This window comes from Bombina bombina, chromosome 1 (assembly GCF_027579735.1).
Source record: "Bombina bombina isolate aBomBom1 chromosome 1, aBomBom1.pri, whole genome shotgun sequence".
Classification (NCBI taxonomy): Eukaryota; Metazoa; Chordata; class Amphibia; order Anura; family Bombinatoridae; genus Bombina; species Bombina bombina.
This window is the reverse complement of record NC_069499.1, coordinates 173,063,936-173,081,510: the sequence shown is the minus strand read 5'-3', so window position 1 is coordinate 173,081,510 and position 17,575 is coordinate 173,063,936. Positions and strand designations below refer to the sequence as shown.

Below are 17,575 nucleotides of genomic sequence, written 5' to 3'. Positions count from 1 at the left end.
CGCTCTAGCTATAACAAAAGTGCCATATGGGGGGGGGGGGGAGCGCTGATTGTAGAACAATTCAAACCGTTAGCTCACAGAAGGGGTATTTAAATATCATATCTATATGAAAAAGGAAGATATAGCGCATCTTCGTTACAACTGATTAATGAAACTCCATCTAAAATATCACTAACATTCCGGATCTGATTTTAAAAAAGGGGAGAGTTAACCATCACTTTAATTGGAACCAGGTGCCACCAACATTGTCTTATATGGGGTCAGTTAGCTGGGTATCAGCATGCTCTCATTTGAAATTTCAATGTGCTGAACTTTAATCATTGAGAATACTAGCTATAGTTGGGTTTAAATTGTAGAGAACAGAAAGTTGAGGGGTTATCATTTCATTATTTGACTCAGGCAGCACAATGTCTTGAGCCAGCCCTGATTAAAATAGTAATAATATTATTACTGAGATGGAATTTTAGATATCATGGAGACAAGGGGCCCAATGACTAAAAACTCGCTGGCATGGAGAGAAATCATGCAAAATCTGTTGAATATTTTTAGACCCTATATTGCAATATAGGAGTCTCTGCTTCACATTGCGAAACCCTGCATGGCGTGATTAACATTACTCAAGCTTTATAAAATTATTTGAGGGACCCCACCTTGCTTCACAATAGGCTGAATGGAGAGTTTTAGATCATCAGGCCCAGGGTGACACAAGTATAACATTTAAATTGAAAAAAGTTTATCCAGCCAATAGCCGGAATCCTGAAAGCTCTTCAGTAATTAGAAATGTAAATTGAATGATACATTTTATAGACATCATGTCATTACAGTCATGTAAAAAAAGAAAGCACACCCTCTTTGAATTCTATGGTTTAACGTATCAGGACATAATAACAATCATCTAGTCCTTAGCAGGTCTTAAAATTAGGTAAATACAACCTTAGATGAACAACACAAAGTATCTTCTAGAAGATGAAAATTAGGTAGGTGACCAAACAAATTATCTGAATAAGCTTTTGTGTTTTAAAGGGATATAAAATAGTCTGTTTATTGTTGTAATAAAACAAAAAACACTAAGCCGTGCGTTATACTTAAAGGGTTAGAAAACTGTGTTAAATTGCATTTAAACAGTAGATTGCATGTTATTTTACAATTTTATGCAACATGAATGTACCTTATTTATTGCTCTTTTTTAAATTTTATAAACTCCCCTCATACACAATTCACCAAATGAAAGTGCAAATACTGCAAAATGAGCTGGTTTACTATTCAGGGACTACTAGAGATAGTTTTGCCCGTACTCAGAAGAGGGCAGAATGCAACTTAAGTTACCAATATCAGCTCAGAGGGCAGTAGCTACACTTAGAATTTTTTTATTTTTTTTTTACAAAGTTATTTCTTTTTTTATTTTAAATAGTCTTTGATTGAGGTTTAGCACAAGAAAAGCATACAGTAGATGTCATAGCATAAATGGGAACATTTTCATGGAATGCAGTACAAGATTGTAAGTAAGAAACAAAATGATTGCAAAACTAAAACTTCTAAAACCTCAATTTTGTAATTTATGGTAGCTTTCGTGAATGACTAATTAGCTGTTCACTTATGGGCCCTTTGATATAGGTAATACTGATGAGGCATATTAGTCATGTCAAAGACCCTATTGGGTCTAATGGCACTTAGTAGGTAAAAAAGTATAATTTTATCAGTAATAGTAGAATCATATAAGTATATGGTTAGGTTTTATATTATGATGGGGACCCCTTTTTGGACCCCAGTGTATAAATGAAATGATAAATCATACTTTAGTATTCAGCGGGTAAACACCGCTTGGAGTATAATATATATAAAAAAAGGAAATAATAATATAGCTAACTATCAAAATATAAATAAATTGGATGTAGCCCTCAAGGAGCTCATGTTGGTACATGGGGACGGAGATATTAATGTAGTTTAGTGTGTAATATTTACAGCAGTTTCTAGCTAGCGGTGTCAGATGCAGATATTAATTCTAGTTATTAGCATATGGAAAATAAAAATTATGTTATAATGTATGAAGCTAGTATTCTAGTTTCATATAATACTGCATATCGTATGGTATAGGAACCACGTATGCAAGTTGTATATTATTAATTGAAAAACATAGGGATAATATTTAGGGCTCCAAAGCACCTGACAGAAATATAAACATCAATAAGAATGAAAAGCTAAAGCATAACATGAACCAATTGAAAGTAACATTTGAAAGAGTAAAAATTTCTTATACTGTACTGTAGTGAAGTCAACTTCAAATGTCTCTCAGGTGTATGGATACATGATTTGTACCTGAGGAGTACGTATATAATTTCTTTGCACCTATAAAGGAGTTATAAGGCTGCAGCTAGCCATATATCATGATAAGACTATTGTTGTCTAGCCTTGGCGGTATGAATACTTTAGAGACCACAACTTCTAGGATGCCTAATAGCCGTTAAGTAGGCAACGGTAGTTATTTAAAGAGGAGTAAGCATGTGAATCTGAAAATAGTACTAAACAAGGTGAAAATTATTCCTAGTCCGATATGAAGACACAATATTCCAAAAAAGAGACCTTTGCACATAAATTATAGTGTATATATATATATAACATAGGATATATAGGAGGGTTGTCATGCTGCCTCTAAGCCTGGTTATAAACATACTGCAATGCTTCCGGAGTTCTAATCTAAGGTACTCTGAAGTACCATAAAATATTAAGTTTCAGGACTTTCTTATCATGGGTGTACCAAAAAGTAGTAATCAGCCTCTTTTAGAGAATACCATTTTAAACAACTTTCTAATTTACTTCTATTATCTAATCTGTTTTATTTTCTTGGTATGCATCAATGCACTAATGGTTTCTAACTGAACACATGGGTGAGCCAATGACAATCAATTTATATATGCAGCCACCAATCAACAGCTAGACCCTAGGTTCTCTGTTTCACATGAACTTGCCTAGATAAACATTTCAGCAAAGGATAACAAGTGAAGGAAGCAAATTAAATAATAGAAGTAAATTGGAAAGTTGTTTGAAATTGTATTCTCTATGGGAATCAAGAAAGAAACATTTTGGGTTTCATGTCCCTTTAAGACTCAGTTAAGACATAGTAATGGAAAACATATGTTATGATTACATTCATACTCCATGTGCAGAAGTCCATGAAGTCTATTTCTGCTATAAATAATAAGCTTAAACTAGACAACTAGATATAGTTTTAGCTGGAGAACATTAATTAGCTTTTCCTCTTATGAGATATCGTTAATAAAGCTATTCCAGATGGTGCTGGGCTGATCCTAACACACACAGGGCATTCTGAAATTTAACCCCAGAGGCTTAATGTAAACAAGTACACACAAACAGAAATATAAGTCATATAACCCAGACTGGTTAACAGAATGACAATAGTAAGGTACATCTATGTAAAACTTATTGATTAACACATGTTAACTTTAAGTAAATTTAAATCTCCATAACGTTTGTCTCTATAAAATGAGTCTCAAAAAATTAAAGTCCCATAAGTGAGAATGATAACGTATGCCAACCTAGGAAATATGGCAATAAATTGCATGGTCTCTGTTCTAGGAGCAATAAGGAGTTATCCCACTCCCATTCTCATGAGGAGCGTGAAGCTCTGTATAGCATCTTGGGGAGATTTGTTGTTAGAATCTTGTACTGATCGAAAGACTTTATCATATAATCCAGGTCCAAAACCTCCTTTTATCCATGAGTTGAGTGCTTGGTTATAAGAGATGAGCAATGTCTGTGGTTGTATGTTAGGTGTTTTTCCGGATATATGTGTCCCTGTAACCTTCCACTGTACCTCCAAGTTTGCCGGTGTGTCTGCGATATCATCGTAGTGATAAGCACCTGCTTATCCTCTGCAATTTCCTCTGCTCCAGAAGCTCACCATGCTCAATCTGGGATTGCAGAGTATCTGGCAGTGTCGGGTATAGACGCTGGGGCCCTGCAACATCGCCCCGAAAAAGTGAGACAACCATGTTGCTAGCAGGCAGGGCTTTAGCAGGTCCTGCAATGGAGGGTGGTCTTACTCCAGTACGCAGCGTGTTTATGCAGAGGGTCTGGTCTAGATAGGCGCTCTGATCCTTCTGGAGAAAGACAATTAACTCCATTGTAGAAGAGAAGCAGGTGCTGGGTATATTATAGTATAAGATGCATTGTAGTAGCTGGTATATGACTACTCGATCCGGGGGCCCCAGGGGGGAGGTCGAAATTCACGATGGCTTAGAACGGAGCTCGTTAGTCACATATACAACAAATATTAACTAATTTGGCACTCTGGGATGCTGTGTGTCTGTCTGACATTACCATGGATGCTGTAAATATCTGAAGATGTGCTGCTGATTACTGAGATTTCATTATAGAGCTTTTGATTTTGCGGCCATTGCAGTCGTTGTCTTAGTCACGCCCCCCAATTATTTATTTTTATGTTTACTTTGATTTAGCATATTAGTTTTTTTTACTAACTGTTTAATATCCCTCTAATATGAGTGGGGACCCTGAGTGTTTAATTGCAGCTAATAGGGAAGGAGCAGGGGTAGAGGAAAAGGAACTAAAATAAAATTCACTGCATAAGGTCTATTGTATTTGAGAAGCTTATTACGTAATTTATTTATAATTTAAAAAAATGCCCCACCCTATAATTTATTTTGAAACGTAGGGGCCGATTTATCATCGGTCTTCCTGACGTGATCCGCTCATCCTATCATGTCTAACAGACATCGATTAATGCCGACAGCATACACTTGTGCAATGCCACCCCTTGCAGATTCGCGGCCAATCGTGGCTGCTAGCAGGGGGTGTCAATCAGCCCGATTGTATAGGATCGGGCGGATTGATGTTTGCAGCCTTTAGAGCAGGCGGACCAAGAGCGCTGTTTTATAACTGCTGTTTCCAGCAAGCCTGAAGGCTCACGCGGAAACAGGGGCATCAAGCTCCATTCGGAGCTTGATAATGCGGCCCCATACAGGGAGTGCAGAATTATTAGGCAAATTAGTATTTTGACCACATCATCCTCTTTATGCATGTTGTCTTACTCCAAGCTGTATAGGCTCGAAAGCCTACTACCAATTAAGCATATTAGGTGATGTGCATCTCTGTAATGAGAAGGGGTGTGGTCTAATGACATCAACACCCTATATCAGGTGTGCATAATTATTAGGCAACTTCCTTTCCTTTGGCAAAATGGGTCAAAAGAAGGACTTGACAGGCTCAGAAAAGTCAAAAATAGTGAGATATCTTGCAGATGGATGTAGCACTCTTAAAATTGCAAAGCTTCTGAAGCGTGATCATCGAACAATCAAGCGTTTCATTCAAAATAGTCAACAGGGTCGCAAGAAGCGTGTGGAAAAACCAAGGCGCAAAATAACTGCCCATGAACTGAGAAAAGTCAAGCGTGCAACTGCCAAGATGCCACTTGCCACCAGTTTGGCCATATTTCAGAGCTGCAACATTACTGGAGTGCCCAAAAGCACAAGGTGTGCAATACTCAGAGACATGGCCAAGGTAAGAAAGGCTGAAAGACGACCACCACTGAACAAGACACACAAGCTGAAACGTCAAGACTGGGCCAAGAAATATCTCAAGACTGATTTTTCTAAGGTTTTATGGACTGATGAAATGAGAGTGAGTCTTGATGGACCAGATGGATGGGCCCGTGACTGGATTGGTAAAGGGCAGAGAGCTACAGTCCGACTCAGACGCCAGCAAGGTGGAGGTGGAGTACTGGTTTGGGCTGGTATCATCAAAGATGAGCTTGTGGGGCCTTTTCGGGTTGAGGATGGAGTCAAGCTCAACTCCCAGTCCTACTGCCAGTTTCTGGAAGACACCTTCTTCAAGCAGTGGTACAGGAAGAAGTCTGCATCCTTCAAGAAAAACATGATTTTCATGCAGGACAATGCTCCATCACACGCGTCCAAGTACTCCACAGCGTGGCTGGCAAGAAAGGGTATAAAAGAAGAAAATCTAATGACATGGCCTCCTTGTTCACCTGATCTTAACCCCATTGAGAACCTGTGGTCCATCATCAAATGTGAGATTTACAAGGAGAGAAAACAGTACACCTCTCTGAACAGTGTCTGGGAGGCTGTGGTTGCTGCTGCACGCAATGTTGATGGTGAACAGATCAAAACACTGACAGAATCCATGGATGGCAGGCTTTTGAGTGTCCTTGCAAAGAAAGGTGGCTATATTGGTCACTGATTTGTTTTTGTTTTGTTTTTGAATGTCAGAAATGTATATTTGTGAATGTTGAGATGTTATATTGGTTTCACTGGTAAAAATAAATAATTGAAATGGGTATATATTTGTTTTTTGTTAAGTTGCCTAATAATTATGCACAGTAATAGTCACCTGCACACACAGATATCCCCCTAAAATAGCTATAACTAAAAACAAACTAAAAACTACTTCCAAAACTATTCAGCTTTGATATTAATGATTTTTTTGGGTTCATTGAGAACATGGTTGTTGTTCAATAATAAAATTAATCCTCAAAAATACAACTTGCCTAATAATTCTGCACTCCCTGTATTCTCATTATCCCTACAGTTTTCTTACATTTAAAAATAATTATGCCTTTTACTTTTATAGGCTCATAGGTAATTCTCAACTTGTTTTTTTTTTTCTCATGGGAGTAAGTTTTTATCTTTCATTTTTTTGTAGGCCAAAGAATACTACTCAAAAGCTCTAGAGCTTGACCCTGAGAATGAATCAGCTGTTTTAAATCGCGGCATCACAAAAATGTTGTTACAAGATGTACAAGGAGCTTTGCAAGACTTCCAGACTGTTGTAGATCTGTGTCCGTTCTCCTCTGCGGCCTTCTTTAATCGTGCAAATCTACATAACACTTTGCAACAGTATCAGCAGGCGGAGCGAGATATAACCCACGGTAACTCTGTTAAGCTAATTTATTAGAGATTTATGCTGCATTATGTTGCTGGTCCAGTAAAACAGGCTGCTGATATCAAATGTTGCTCAGTTAATTTTCATGGAAACAAATAAAGCTGGTCTTAAAGTCTAACCGGAGATTAAGCTGTAAATAGCCTCAGCAGTAACAGTAAAAAAAGTTATTTTAAAATGAATATTGTTTCTGGCCACTTTGAAATGACTGCCAAGCTCAGCCCACTGATGCATCACGATCTGGCCTGCATATGGCATCCAATCACAAAAAGCTCATTAGTTGGATTCAACAGACTGTCAATGCTATTCAGCAGAGAGCCTAGATGCAGCCCAGATCGTGATGTCATCAGTGGCCAGAGCATGGCAGCCATTTCAAAGTGGCCATAAACAATATTCTTTTTAAAATATCTTTTTTTCTGTTACTGCTGCATGATATAGAAAGGCTGCAGGAGGCTATTTGAAGCTTAATCTAAGGTAAGACTTTAAGATGACTAAGGTATAGACTGTCCCTTTAATTCATTCTGGGATTACACAATATTTGTTGTATGAATATGATCCATACTCATTTAATGTATATTAAACTTTTCATTTACTTGTTTTTTACTTTATGGACTAACCCATAAAATATAAAATATGTGAATCCTTGGTAAGTATAATTGCACTTTCGTTGGTATAGATTATTATTAGCATTAAAGTGTAGTAAGAGAGTTTGCAGGATTATATAAACTATTCCTTTATATTTCTTTTATTAGTTTTCTTGCAGGGATCATTGCATGTATATGGTGCATATGAAGTGTGTGTATGTGCTACAGGTATATAATTATGTGTAATGGCTCACAGGGACGGCAAATATCCTACCTTAGATGTGGGTTAAACAGATTGCATTGTTAAAGGGACATTCAACACTTCCCTTAACATTATTTGCGCTAGAAATATAAGAACCGAAGATCCGCCTGCAGTATATCCCTCCTGCCATGCCGCCTTGCTTCTATAGTAATCACTTTCGGTAACTTGTGTAATACCGGGTAAATATGGCAGCCGGACTCCCCCCACCGTTACGTAGCTGCCTTCTTCTTTAAATCATCATCAAATCAGAATCCAGTCCTCGGACAGAAATTGCACGCGCAATTTTTTTTTGGTGTTTACTGTCCCTTTACATTCTTTCTGTAGCAATGCTGCTGTCAGCTCCTTAATTACAGACAAGAGTTTGCATGCACAAAACTTATAATTGACAGATATGGGGTTGTCACTGTACAGCAAGAATAGTATCAACCCCACTGAGTTTGAATTTACAGTGGTAGAAAAATATATTATTATGAAATATTATAAATATATTATTATATATTAATAGAACAACCCCTAAGAACAGATTTTTCCATTTACAATACAGCTATAAAACTGGGAAAACAGCTGGACACACACACATAAATATATGTAAGACAAAGTTAGAAGAAGCCAGCACAATCTTCGTAAAAATCCAATTTTATTCAATTGTTTTAAAAGGTTCAAACAGCATAAGGAAAAAACGTTCTGCCTGACATGTTTCGGCCTGGGGCCTTACTCATAGACATATTTTTATTTCTCCTACATTGGTGTGTCCGGTCCACGGCTTCATCCTTACTTGTAGGAATATTCTCTTCCCTAACAGGAAATGGCAAAGAGGCACACAGCAAAAGCTGTCCATATAGCCCCTCCTCTGGCTCCGCCCCCCAGTCATTCTCTTTGCCTGCTCTGAACAAGTAGCATCTCCACGGGGATGGTAAAGAGTATGTGGTGTTAGTTGTAGTTTTATTTCTTCTATCAAGAGTTTGTTATTTTAAAATAGTGCCGGTTTGTACTATTTACTCTACAACAGAAAGTGATGAAGAGTTCTGTTAAGAGGAGTATGATTTTAGCACCAGTAACTAGAATCCATTGCTGTTATCACGCAGGACTGTTGAAACCAGAGAACTTCAGTTGGGGGTAACAGTTTGCAGACTTATCTGCTTCAGGTATGACCAGTCTCTTTTCTAACAACACATAGTAATGCTAGAAGACTGTCAGTTTTTTCCCTCATGGGACCGGTAAGCCATTTTCTTAGACTGAGTAACAGATTAAAGGCTTATATATTGGGCTCTATACTGGTTGACACTATTATGGGCTAAATCGATTTGCTTATTTCATATTCTTATGACATTTGGAGTGTTTTTATGAACTTACAAACACTTTTGGGAACATTTTAATTATGCCTGGCATTGGTTTAGACGCCTAATCTAGTCAGAAAGGCCCCTTCACTCTGGTATGCAGAGGGAGGAGGCCTCATTTTCGCGCCTCAGTTGCGCAGTTACTTCCAAAGGCAATGCATGCAGCTTCATGTGAGAGGGTCCTGTGGCTGAGAAACAGTCTCCGGAAGGCTTATTTCAGTGGTGAATAACCCCTAAGGAAGGTAAAAGCCGCAGCAAAGCTGTGGCATGGACTGTGGTGTGTTTAAACCGGTTAAATTGAACAATTAGCTCCGGTTTGCTTATTTAAGGGTCTAGAAACTTCATATTTGGTGTGCAATACTTTCAAAGCATTAAGACACTGGGGTGTAAATTTTATAAAGATCGGATATTTCCTTCATAGTTTTTTGATCATTCAGAAATAAAGTGTGTTCCTTTTATTATTTAAAGAGACAGTAACGGTTTTGTATAAAATCATTTTTATTGCATTAATAACCTGCCTAAATCTGCCTAACATGTCTGTACCTTCAGATAGCATATGTTCTGTGTGTATGGAGGCCAAGGTGGTTCCCCCTTTAAATGTATGTGCAAATTGTGCCATGGCGTCCAAGCAAAGTAAGGACAGTACTGTCACATTTAATAAGGTTGCCCAAGATGATTCTTCAAATGAAGGTAGTGGGGATAGTTCATCATCCTCTCCTTCTGTGTCAACACCAGGTTTGCCCGCGCAGGCGATACCTAGTACATCTAGCGCGCCAATGCTTATTACTATGCAACAATTAACAGCAGTAATGGATAATTCTATAGCAAATCTTTTATCCAAACTGCCAGCATTTCCCAGAAAGCGTGATTGCTCAGTTTTAAATATAGAGGATGAGCAAGCAGGCGCTGACGATAATTTATCTGTTATACCCTCACATCAATCTGAATTGGCAGCGAGGGAGGGTCTGTCCGAGGGAGAAATTTCAGATTCAGGAAAAATTTCTCAGCAGGCAGAACCTGATATTGTGGCATTTAAATTTAAGCTAGAACATCTCCGTGCCCTGCTTAAGGAGGTGCTAGCTACTCTTGATGATTGTGATTCTTTGGTAATTCCAGAGAAGTTGTGCAAAATGGACAAATTCTTAGAGATCCCAGTGCACGCTGATGCTTTTCCGATACCCAAGAGGGTAGCGGACATAGTGAATAAGGAGTGGGAGAAGCCAGGTATACCTTTTGTTCCACCTCCTATATTTAAGAAAATGTTCCCCATTGTTGACCCCAGAAGGGACGCATGGCAGACGGTCCCTAAGGTAGAGGGGGCAGTTTCAACGTTAGCAAAGCGCACAACTATTCCTATAGAGGACAGTTGCACTTTCAAAGATCCTATGGATAAGAAATTGGAAGGATTGCTTAAAAAGATTTTTGTTCAGCAAGGTTTCCTTCTTCAACCAATTTCGTGCATTATTCCTGTCACCTCGGCGGCGTCTTTTTGGTTCGAGGAACTAGAAAGTTCGCTCCAAAAGGAGACTCCATATGATGAAGTCATGGACAGAATTCACGCACTAAAGTTGGCTAATTCTTTTATTTTGGATGCCGCTTTTCAATTAGCAAAATTAGCGGCAAAAAACTCAGGTTTTGCAATAGTGGCGCGCAGGGCGCTTTGGCTAAAATCTTGGTCGGCGGATGTATCGTCCAAAACAAAATTACTTAATATTCCTTTCAAGGTTAAGACCCTTTTCGGGCCAGAATTGAAGGAGATTATTTCTGACATCACTGGGGGAAAGGGCCATGCCCTCCCACAGGATAGGCTTTTCAAGGCTAAGAACAAGTCTAATTTTCGTTCCTTTCGCAATTTCAGGAACGGACCGGCTTCTAACTCTGCAGCCTCTAGACAAGATGGTAACGCTTCCCAGCCTAAACCAGCATGGAAACCATTGCAAGGCTGGAACAAGCGTAAACAGGCCAAGAAGCCTGCTGCTGCTACCAAGACAGCATGAAAGGGTAGCCTTCGATCCGGGACCGGATATAGTAGGGGGCAGACTTTCTCTCTTTGCTCAGGCTTGGGCAAGAGATGTTCCGGATCCCTGGGCACTAGAAATTGTCTCTCAGGGGTATCTTCTAGAGTTCAAGGAACTCCCTCCAAGGGGAAGGTTCCACATGTCTCGCTTATCTTCAGACCAGATAAAGAGACAGGCATTCTTACATTGCGTAGGAGACCTATTAAAGATGGGAGTGATACACCCAGTTCCAACAGCGGAACAAGGTCTGGGTTTTTACTCAAACCTGTTTGTAGTTCCCAAAAAAGAGGGAACTTTCAGGCCAATTCTGGATTTAAAAATACTAAACAAATTCCTCAGAGTTCCATCATTCAAAATGGAAACCATTCGAACGATCTTACCAACAATCCAGGAGGGTCAATATATGACTACTGTGGACTTAAAGGATGCGTACCTGCATATTCCTATCCACAAAGATCACCATCAGCTCCTAAGGTTCGCCTTTCTGGACAAACATTACCAGTTTGTGGCTCTTCCATTCGGTTTAGCCACTGCTCCCAGAATTTTCACAAAGGTACTAGGGTCCCTTCTAGCGGTTCTACGACCGAGGGGCATTGCTGTAGCACCTTACCTGGATGACATTCTAATCCAAGCGTCGTCCCTTTCCAAAGCAAGGGCTCATACAGACACTGTTTTAGCCTTTCTAAGATCTCACGGGTGGAAGGTGAACATAGAAAAAAGTTCCCTGTCCCCGTCCACAAGGGTTCCCTTTCTGGGAACAATAATAGATTCTGTGGAAATGAAGATTTTTTTGACAGAGGTCAGAAAGTTAAAACTTCTAGAAGCTTGTCGAGTTCTTCATTCTGTTCCTCAGCCTTCCATAGCTCAGTGCATGGAAGTTATAGGACTAATGGTTGCAGCAATGGACGTGGTTCCTTTTGCTCAAATTCATTTAAGACCATTGCAGCTGTGCATGCTCAAACAGTGGAATGGGGATTATGCAGATTTGTCTCCCCAAATTCAAGTAGACCAGGTAACCAGAGACTCACTCCTCTGGTGGTTGACTCAAGATCACCTGTCTCAGGGAATGAGTTTCCGCAGACCAGAGTGGGTCATTGTCATGACCGACGCCAGCCTCTTGGGCTGGGGCGCGGTCTTGGACTCTCTGAAAGCTCAGGGTCTATTGTCTCGGGAAGAGTCTCTTCTCCCGATAAACATTTTGGAACTGAGAGCGATATTCAATGCGCTCCTGGCTTGGCCTCAACTAGCGAAGGCCAGGTTTATGAGGTTTCAGTCGGACAACATGACGACTGTAGCGTACATCAATCATCGGGGGGAACAAAGAGTTCCTTGGCGATGAGAGAGGTATCCAAGATCATCAAATGGGCGGAGGATCACTCCTGCCATCTATCTGCGATTCACATCCCAGGAGTAGACAACTGGGAGGCGGATTATCTGAGTCGTCAGACTTTCCATCCGGGGGAGTGGGAACTTCACCCGGAGGTCTTTGCCCAGTTAACCCAACTATGGGGCACTCCAGATATGGATCTGATGGCGTCCCGTCAGAACTCCAAGGTTCCTCGCTACGTGTCCAGATCCAGGGATCCAAAGGCGACACTAGTGGATGCATTGGTGGCGCCCTGGTCGTTCAATCTGGCTTATGTGTTTCCACCGTTCCCTCTCCTTCCCAGGCTTGTAGCCAGGATCAAGCAGGAGAAGGCCTCGGTGATTCTAATAGCTCCTGCATGGCCACACAGGACTTGGTATGCAGACCTGGTGAATATGTCAACGGTTCCACCATGGAAGCTACCTTTGAGGCAGGATCTTCTAGTGCAAGGTCCATTCAAACATCCAAATCTAGTCTCTCTACAACTGACTGCTTGGAAATTGAACGCTTGATTCTATCTAAGCGTGGGTTTTTAGACTCAGTTATAGATACTCTGGTTCAGGCCAGAAAACTGGTGACTAGGAAAATTTACCATAAGATATGGCTAAAATATATCCGTTGGTGCGAATCCAAGGGATTTTCTTGGAGTAAAATCAAAATTCCTAGAATACTTTCCTTTCTCCAAGAGGGTTTGGATAAAGGTTTGTCAGCTAGTTCTTTAAAAGGACAGATATCTGCTCTGTCTGTTTTGTTGCACAAACGACTGGCAGCCGTGCCAGATGTGCAGGTGTTTTGTACAGGCGTTAGTCAGAATCAAGCCTGTCTACAGACCTATGACTCCTCCATGGAGTCTAAACTTAGTTCTTTCAGTTCTTCAAGGGGTTCCGTTTGAACCCTTACATTCCATAGATATTAAGTTACTATCTTGGAAAGTTCTGTTTTTGGTTGCTATTTCTTCTGCTAGAAGAGTTTCTGAATTGTCTGCTTTGCAGTGTATTTCACCCTATCTGGTATTCCATACAGATAAGGTAGTTTTACGTACCAAGCCTGGTTTTCTTCCAAAAGTGGTTTCCAACAGGAATATTAACCAGGAAATAGTTGTTCCTTCTCTGTGTCCGAATCCAGTTTCGAAGAAGGAACGTTTATTACACAACCTAGATGTGGTCCGTGCTTTAAAATTCTATTTAGAAGCAACTAAGGATTTCAGACAGACATCCTCCTTGTTTGTCGTTTATTCTGGTAAGAGGAGAGGGCAGAAAGCTACTGCTACCTCTCTTTCCTTTTGGCTGAAAAGCATCATTTGATTGGCTTATGAGACTGCCGGTCGGCAGCCTCCTGATCGAATTACAGCTCACTCTACTAGGGCTGTGGCTTCGACATGGGCCTTCAAGAACGAGGCTTCTGTTGATCAGATCTGTAAGGCAGCGACTTGGTCTTCACTGCACACTTTTACCAAATTTTACAAATTCAATACTTTTGCTTCTTCGGAGGCTGTTTTTGGGAGAAAGGTTTTGCAAGCCGTGGTGCCTTCCGTTTAGGTTACCTGACTTGTTCCCTCCCTTCATCCGTGTCCTAAAGCTTTGGTATTGGTTCCCACAAGTAATGATGAAGCCATGGACCGGACACACCAATGTAGGAGAAAACAGAATTTATGTCTTACCTGATAAATTCCTTTCTCCTACGGTGTGTCCGGTCCAAGGCCCGCCCTGGCTTTTTGTCAGGTTTAAATTTTTTATTTCTATACACTACAGTCACCACGGCACCCTATGGTTTCTCCTTTTTCTCCTAACCATCGGTCGAATGACTGGGGGGCGGAGCCAGAGGAGGGGCTATATGGACAGCTTTTGCTGTGTGCCTCTTTGCCATTTCCTGTTAGGGAAGAGAATATTCCCACAAGTAAGGATGAAGCCGTGGACCGGACACACCGTAGGAGAAAGGAATTTATCAGGTAAGACATAAATTCTGTTTTTTGTTTTTTTTCTCCGATGGCGACATGTATCTTTACCCCTCCCCCATGTGACCACCTGATGAATGAGCACCCGCTCACTTGGGAACATTCTTTGCTTTTATATATATATATATATATATATATATATATATATATATATATATATATAAAACTATATATATATATATAATGTGTGTGTATGTTAATACATTACAGTCAGACCTATTGTCCTATTAGCTGTTGATTTCTGTATACTGCAAGATGTGTTCTTTTTTCCTTTTTTTTTTTTTTACGCTTTTATTAGTATGAAAAATATAGTTGTTTCTCTTGCTATCTGTTTGTGGTTTGTTTTTTCTCATTTTTCTTTGTTTCTTCACAGCTTTAATGTTACAACCCGAGGATCCTTTAATGTACAAATTGAGGGCTGACATTAGAGGAAAAATGGGATTACAAAAGGAAGCCATTGATGACTATGAGCGAGCTATAATGTTACTACAGGAAAGTACAGATGCTCAGAGACAGATGCTCACTATATGAGAACTCTACTGGCCGCATCTTACAGGAACGTGTTTCTTAAAGAGAGATATTTGCAACATTGAATGGAATCCTGTTTTACCTAGCACCAGAACTGTTGCATTCTCATTGTAGAAAAATGTATTAATTAAAGGGACACTCAAGCCAAAATTAATGATTCAGATTCATGATTCAGATAGAGCAGCAATTGTAAACAACGTTCCAATTTACTTCCATTAACCAAATGTGCAGTCTTTTTATATTTACACTTTTTGAGTCACCAGCTCCGACTGAGCATGTGCAAGAATTTACAGAATATACGTATATGCATTTGTGATTGGCTGAGGACTGTCACATGATACAAGAGTGGAAATAGGCTTAACTTTGAAATTTGTCAGAAAAAAATCTAAGTTAAGACAATGGGCTCCATTTATTAAGCAACAGACGCTGCTTCGGAGGTCCATCGTTTTAGGCTTGGCTGAAACAAAGTTCAGATGCAGCGGCTGCTCTTTAACCTTTTAGGTGGCGGATTGAAATCATCCGGATACGATACGATTGGGATGATTGACAGCACCTGCTAGCAGTAGTGAGCAGGCAGCAGCATTGCAGAAGCATTTCACCAGACATGCTTGCGCAATGTTAAATGTGGACAGCGGACATGATTTGCATTGTCTTTTTATCATACATTTGTTTATTATTAGGATGACCATATTGCCGCTTTAAAAAGGGACACATATGAAAAATACATATGGCAGGGTTCTTATACAAAACATTTCTTTAAACAGCCCTGACATATGTATTTTTCATATGTGTCCCTTTTTAAGGCGGCAATATTGTATGCCTATTTATTATGCAAATCTACTGTATTTACTGGTCCTTTAAGCTCCAAATGCGGAAAAAGGTGGCCCCTCTAGTGTTGAACTTTCACAAGAATAAATCCAGCTCCTACAAGAGCCAAATGCAACAACCGCAATGAAGGACCCAAATGCGCACGTCTACTCTAAAGCACCACATGCTGATGGACTCAATATAAGCAGTATGTTGTGTTTTTCAGCTTCTAGACAGTGATTTATCCGTTATCACTGGATGTTTCATCTTAAAGGGGACAATGAAGACATTAGGATACATTTTACCTTATAGTGTATGATATCTGAGGAGTGTATAATATATTACACCTGAAGAATATATCAGCAAGCTAATATGGTAGTTGCAAATGGAGCGTCAATTGCGCTAGAAGTACATTTTTTACACGTGTCGGGTTGAGCTCGTATTATGAATTGAAAGTAAAAAGCCAAACTTAGAATATTGCTCATGCAAAAACCTATTTTCTTCTACTAGATACGACGAGTCCACGGATTCATCCTTTACTTGTGGGATATTATCCTCCTGCTAACAGGAAGTGGCAAAGAGCACCACAGCAGAGCTGTCTATATAGCTCCTCCCTTGACTCCACCCCCCAGTCATTCTTTTTGCCTACACTAAGTAATAGGAAGGGTAAAGTGAAAGAGGTGATAAAATGTTAGTTTTTATTTTCTTCAAGCAAGACTTTTTTATTTTAAATGGTACCGGTGAGTGCTATTTTTTCCCAGGCAGCAGATGGATGAAGATTTCTGCCTGGAGACTGATGATCTTAGCAGTTGTCACTAAGATCCAGAGTAGTTCCCACAGAATGGCTGAGGAGTACTTGAGAAGCTTCAGTGTGAGGAACGTTTTTCATGCTACAAGCATTGAGGTATGTTCAGTCATTTTTTTCTGGAGAGACTGTGTTATTTCAGAATTGGCTGACAGTATCCCCATGAGGGAAGTGGTAAGCAGTAAACCTAATGTGAAAGAGAAGGGTATTACTGGACCTGTATGTTGGGCTATAAAAAATGGTTGACACTGATGACATAATGTTTGTGCGCAAACGATTCTATGTTTGGAGGTAGATTAACGTTTTTTGTGACAAACGTTTTTATTTATAAAGGCAATGGAGGGTACACATGGCTTCTGTTAGACCTGGGTATATGAACCCACATGGCTAGGTTTTTTAGACCGCTTTGTAGCGGTTCTTTTGCAAGGCTGTGAGACATCGAGGTAGATGGCCGGGGCCTATTTTTGCGCCTCAGTTGCGCAGTTGTATTTCCCATGCAAGCAGCAAGCTCCAGCTCCGGTGGGCCTCTCAGGAAAGTTTGGGCCTGATTGAAGGGTTAAACTGATTTTGCAGACCCCTGAGGGCAGGTAGGCGCAACAGCAGGGCTGTGGCGAGGTGCAGGTTTTTTTTTTTGTTAATCATAACGTTTTTTGTATAACGTTTTTGTACATATGGGTTAAGTAGTCCTTTTCTTGTGGTGCAATCTTAGCTAGCAAGATAAGTCACATATATTCTAAAATTGGGATAATTTTATCATTTTAGAGCAGTTTTGGAAAAATTGTACGCTTTTTTTCTCTTAAAGGCGCAGTATCGTTTTTCAGATTGTTATTTTTTTCACTAAATAAAGTGTTTTCAAGCCTGTTTGTGGTCATTACTAGCCTGTTTTAACATGTCTGACATTGAGGAAAGCCAATGTTCCATGTGTTTAGAAGCCATTGTGGAACCCCCACTTAAAATGTGTCCCTCATGTACTGAAAGGGTTTT

General features: G+C 39.9%; 1 protein-coding gene across 1 annotated transcript in view; it reads left to right on the top strand.

Moving 5' to 3' along the window:
- TTC6 (tetratricopeptide repeat domain 6) overlaps positions 1 to 15,129 on the top strand; it is a 430,156-nt gene extending 415,027 nt beyond the window's left edge. Inside the window, exons 23-24 of the mRNA XM_053711337.1 lie at positions 6,694 to 6,919; positions 14,825 to 15,129. Of these exons, the coding sequence (XP_053567312.1) occupies positions 6,694 to 6,919; positions 14,825 to 14,982 (384 nt within the window). The 3' untranslated portion in view covers positions 14,983 to 15,129. The remainder of the gene's footprint in view (positions 1 to 6,693; positions 6,920 to 14,824) is intronic.
- Positions 15,130 to 17,575: the final 2,446 nt, after the last annotated feature.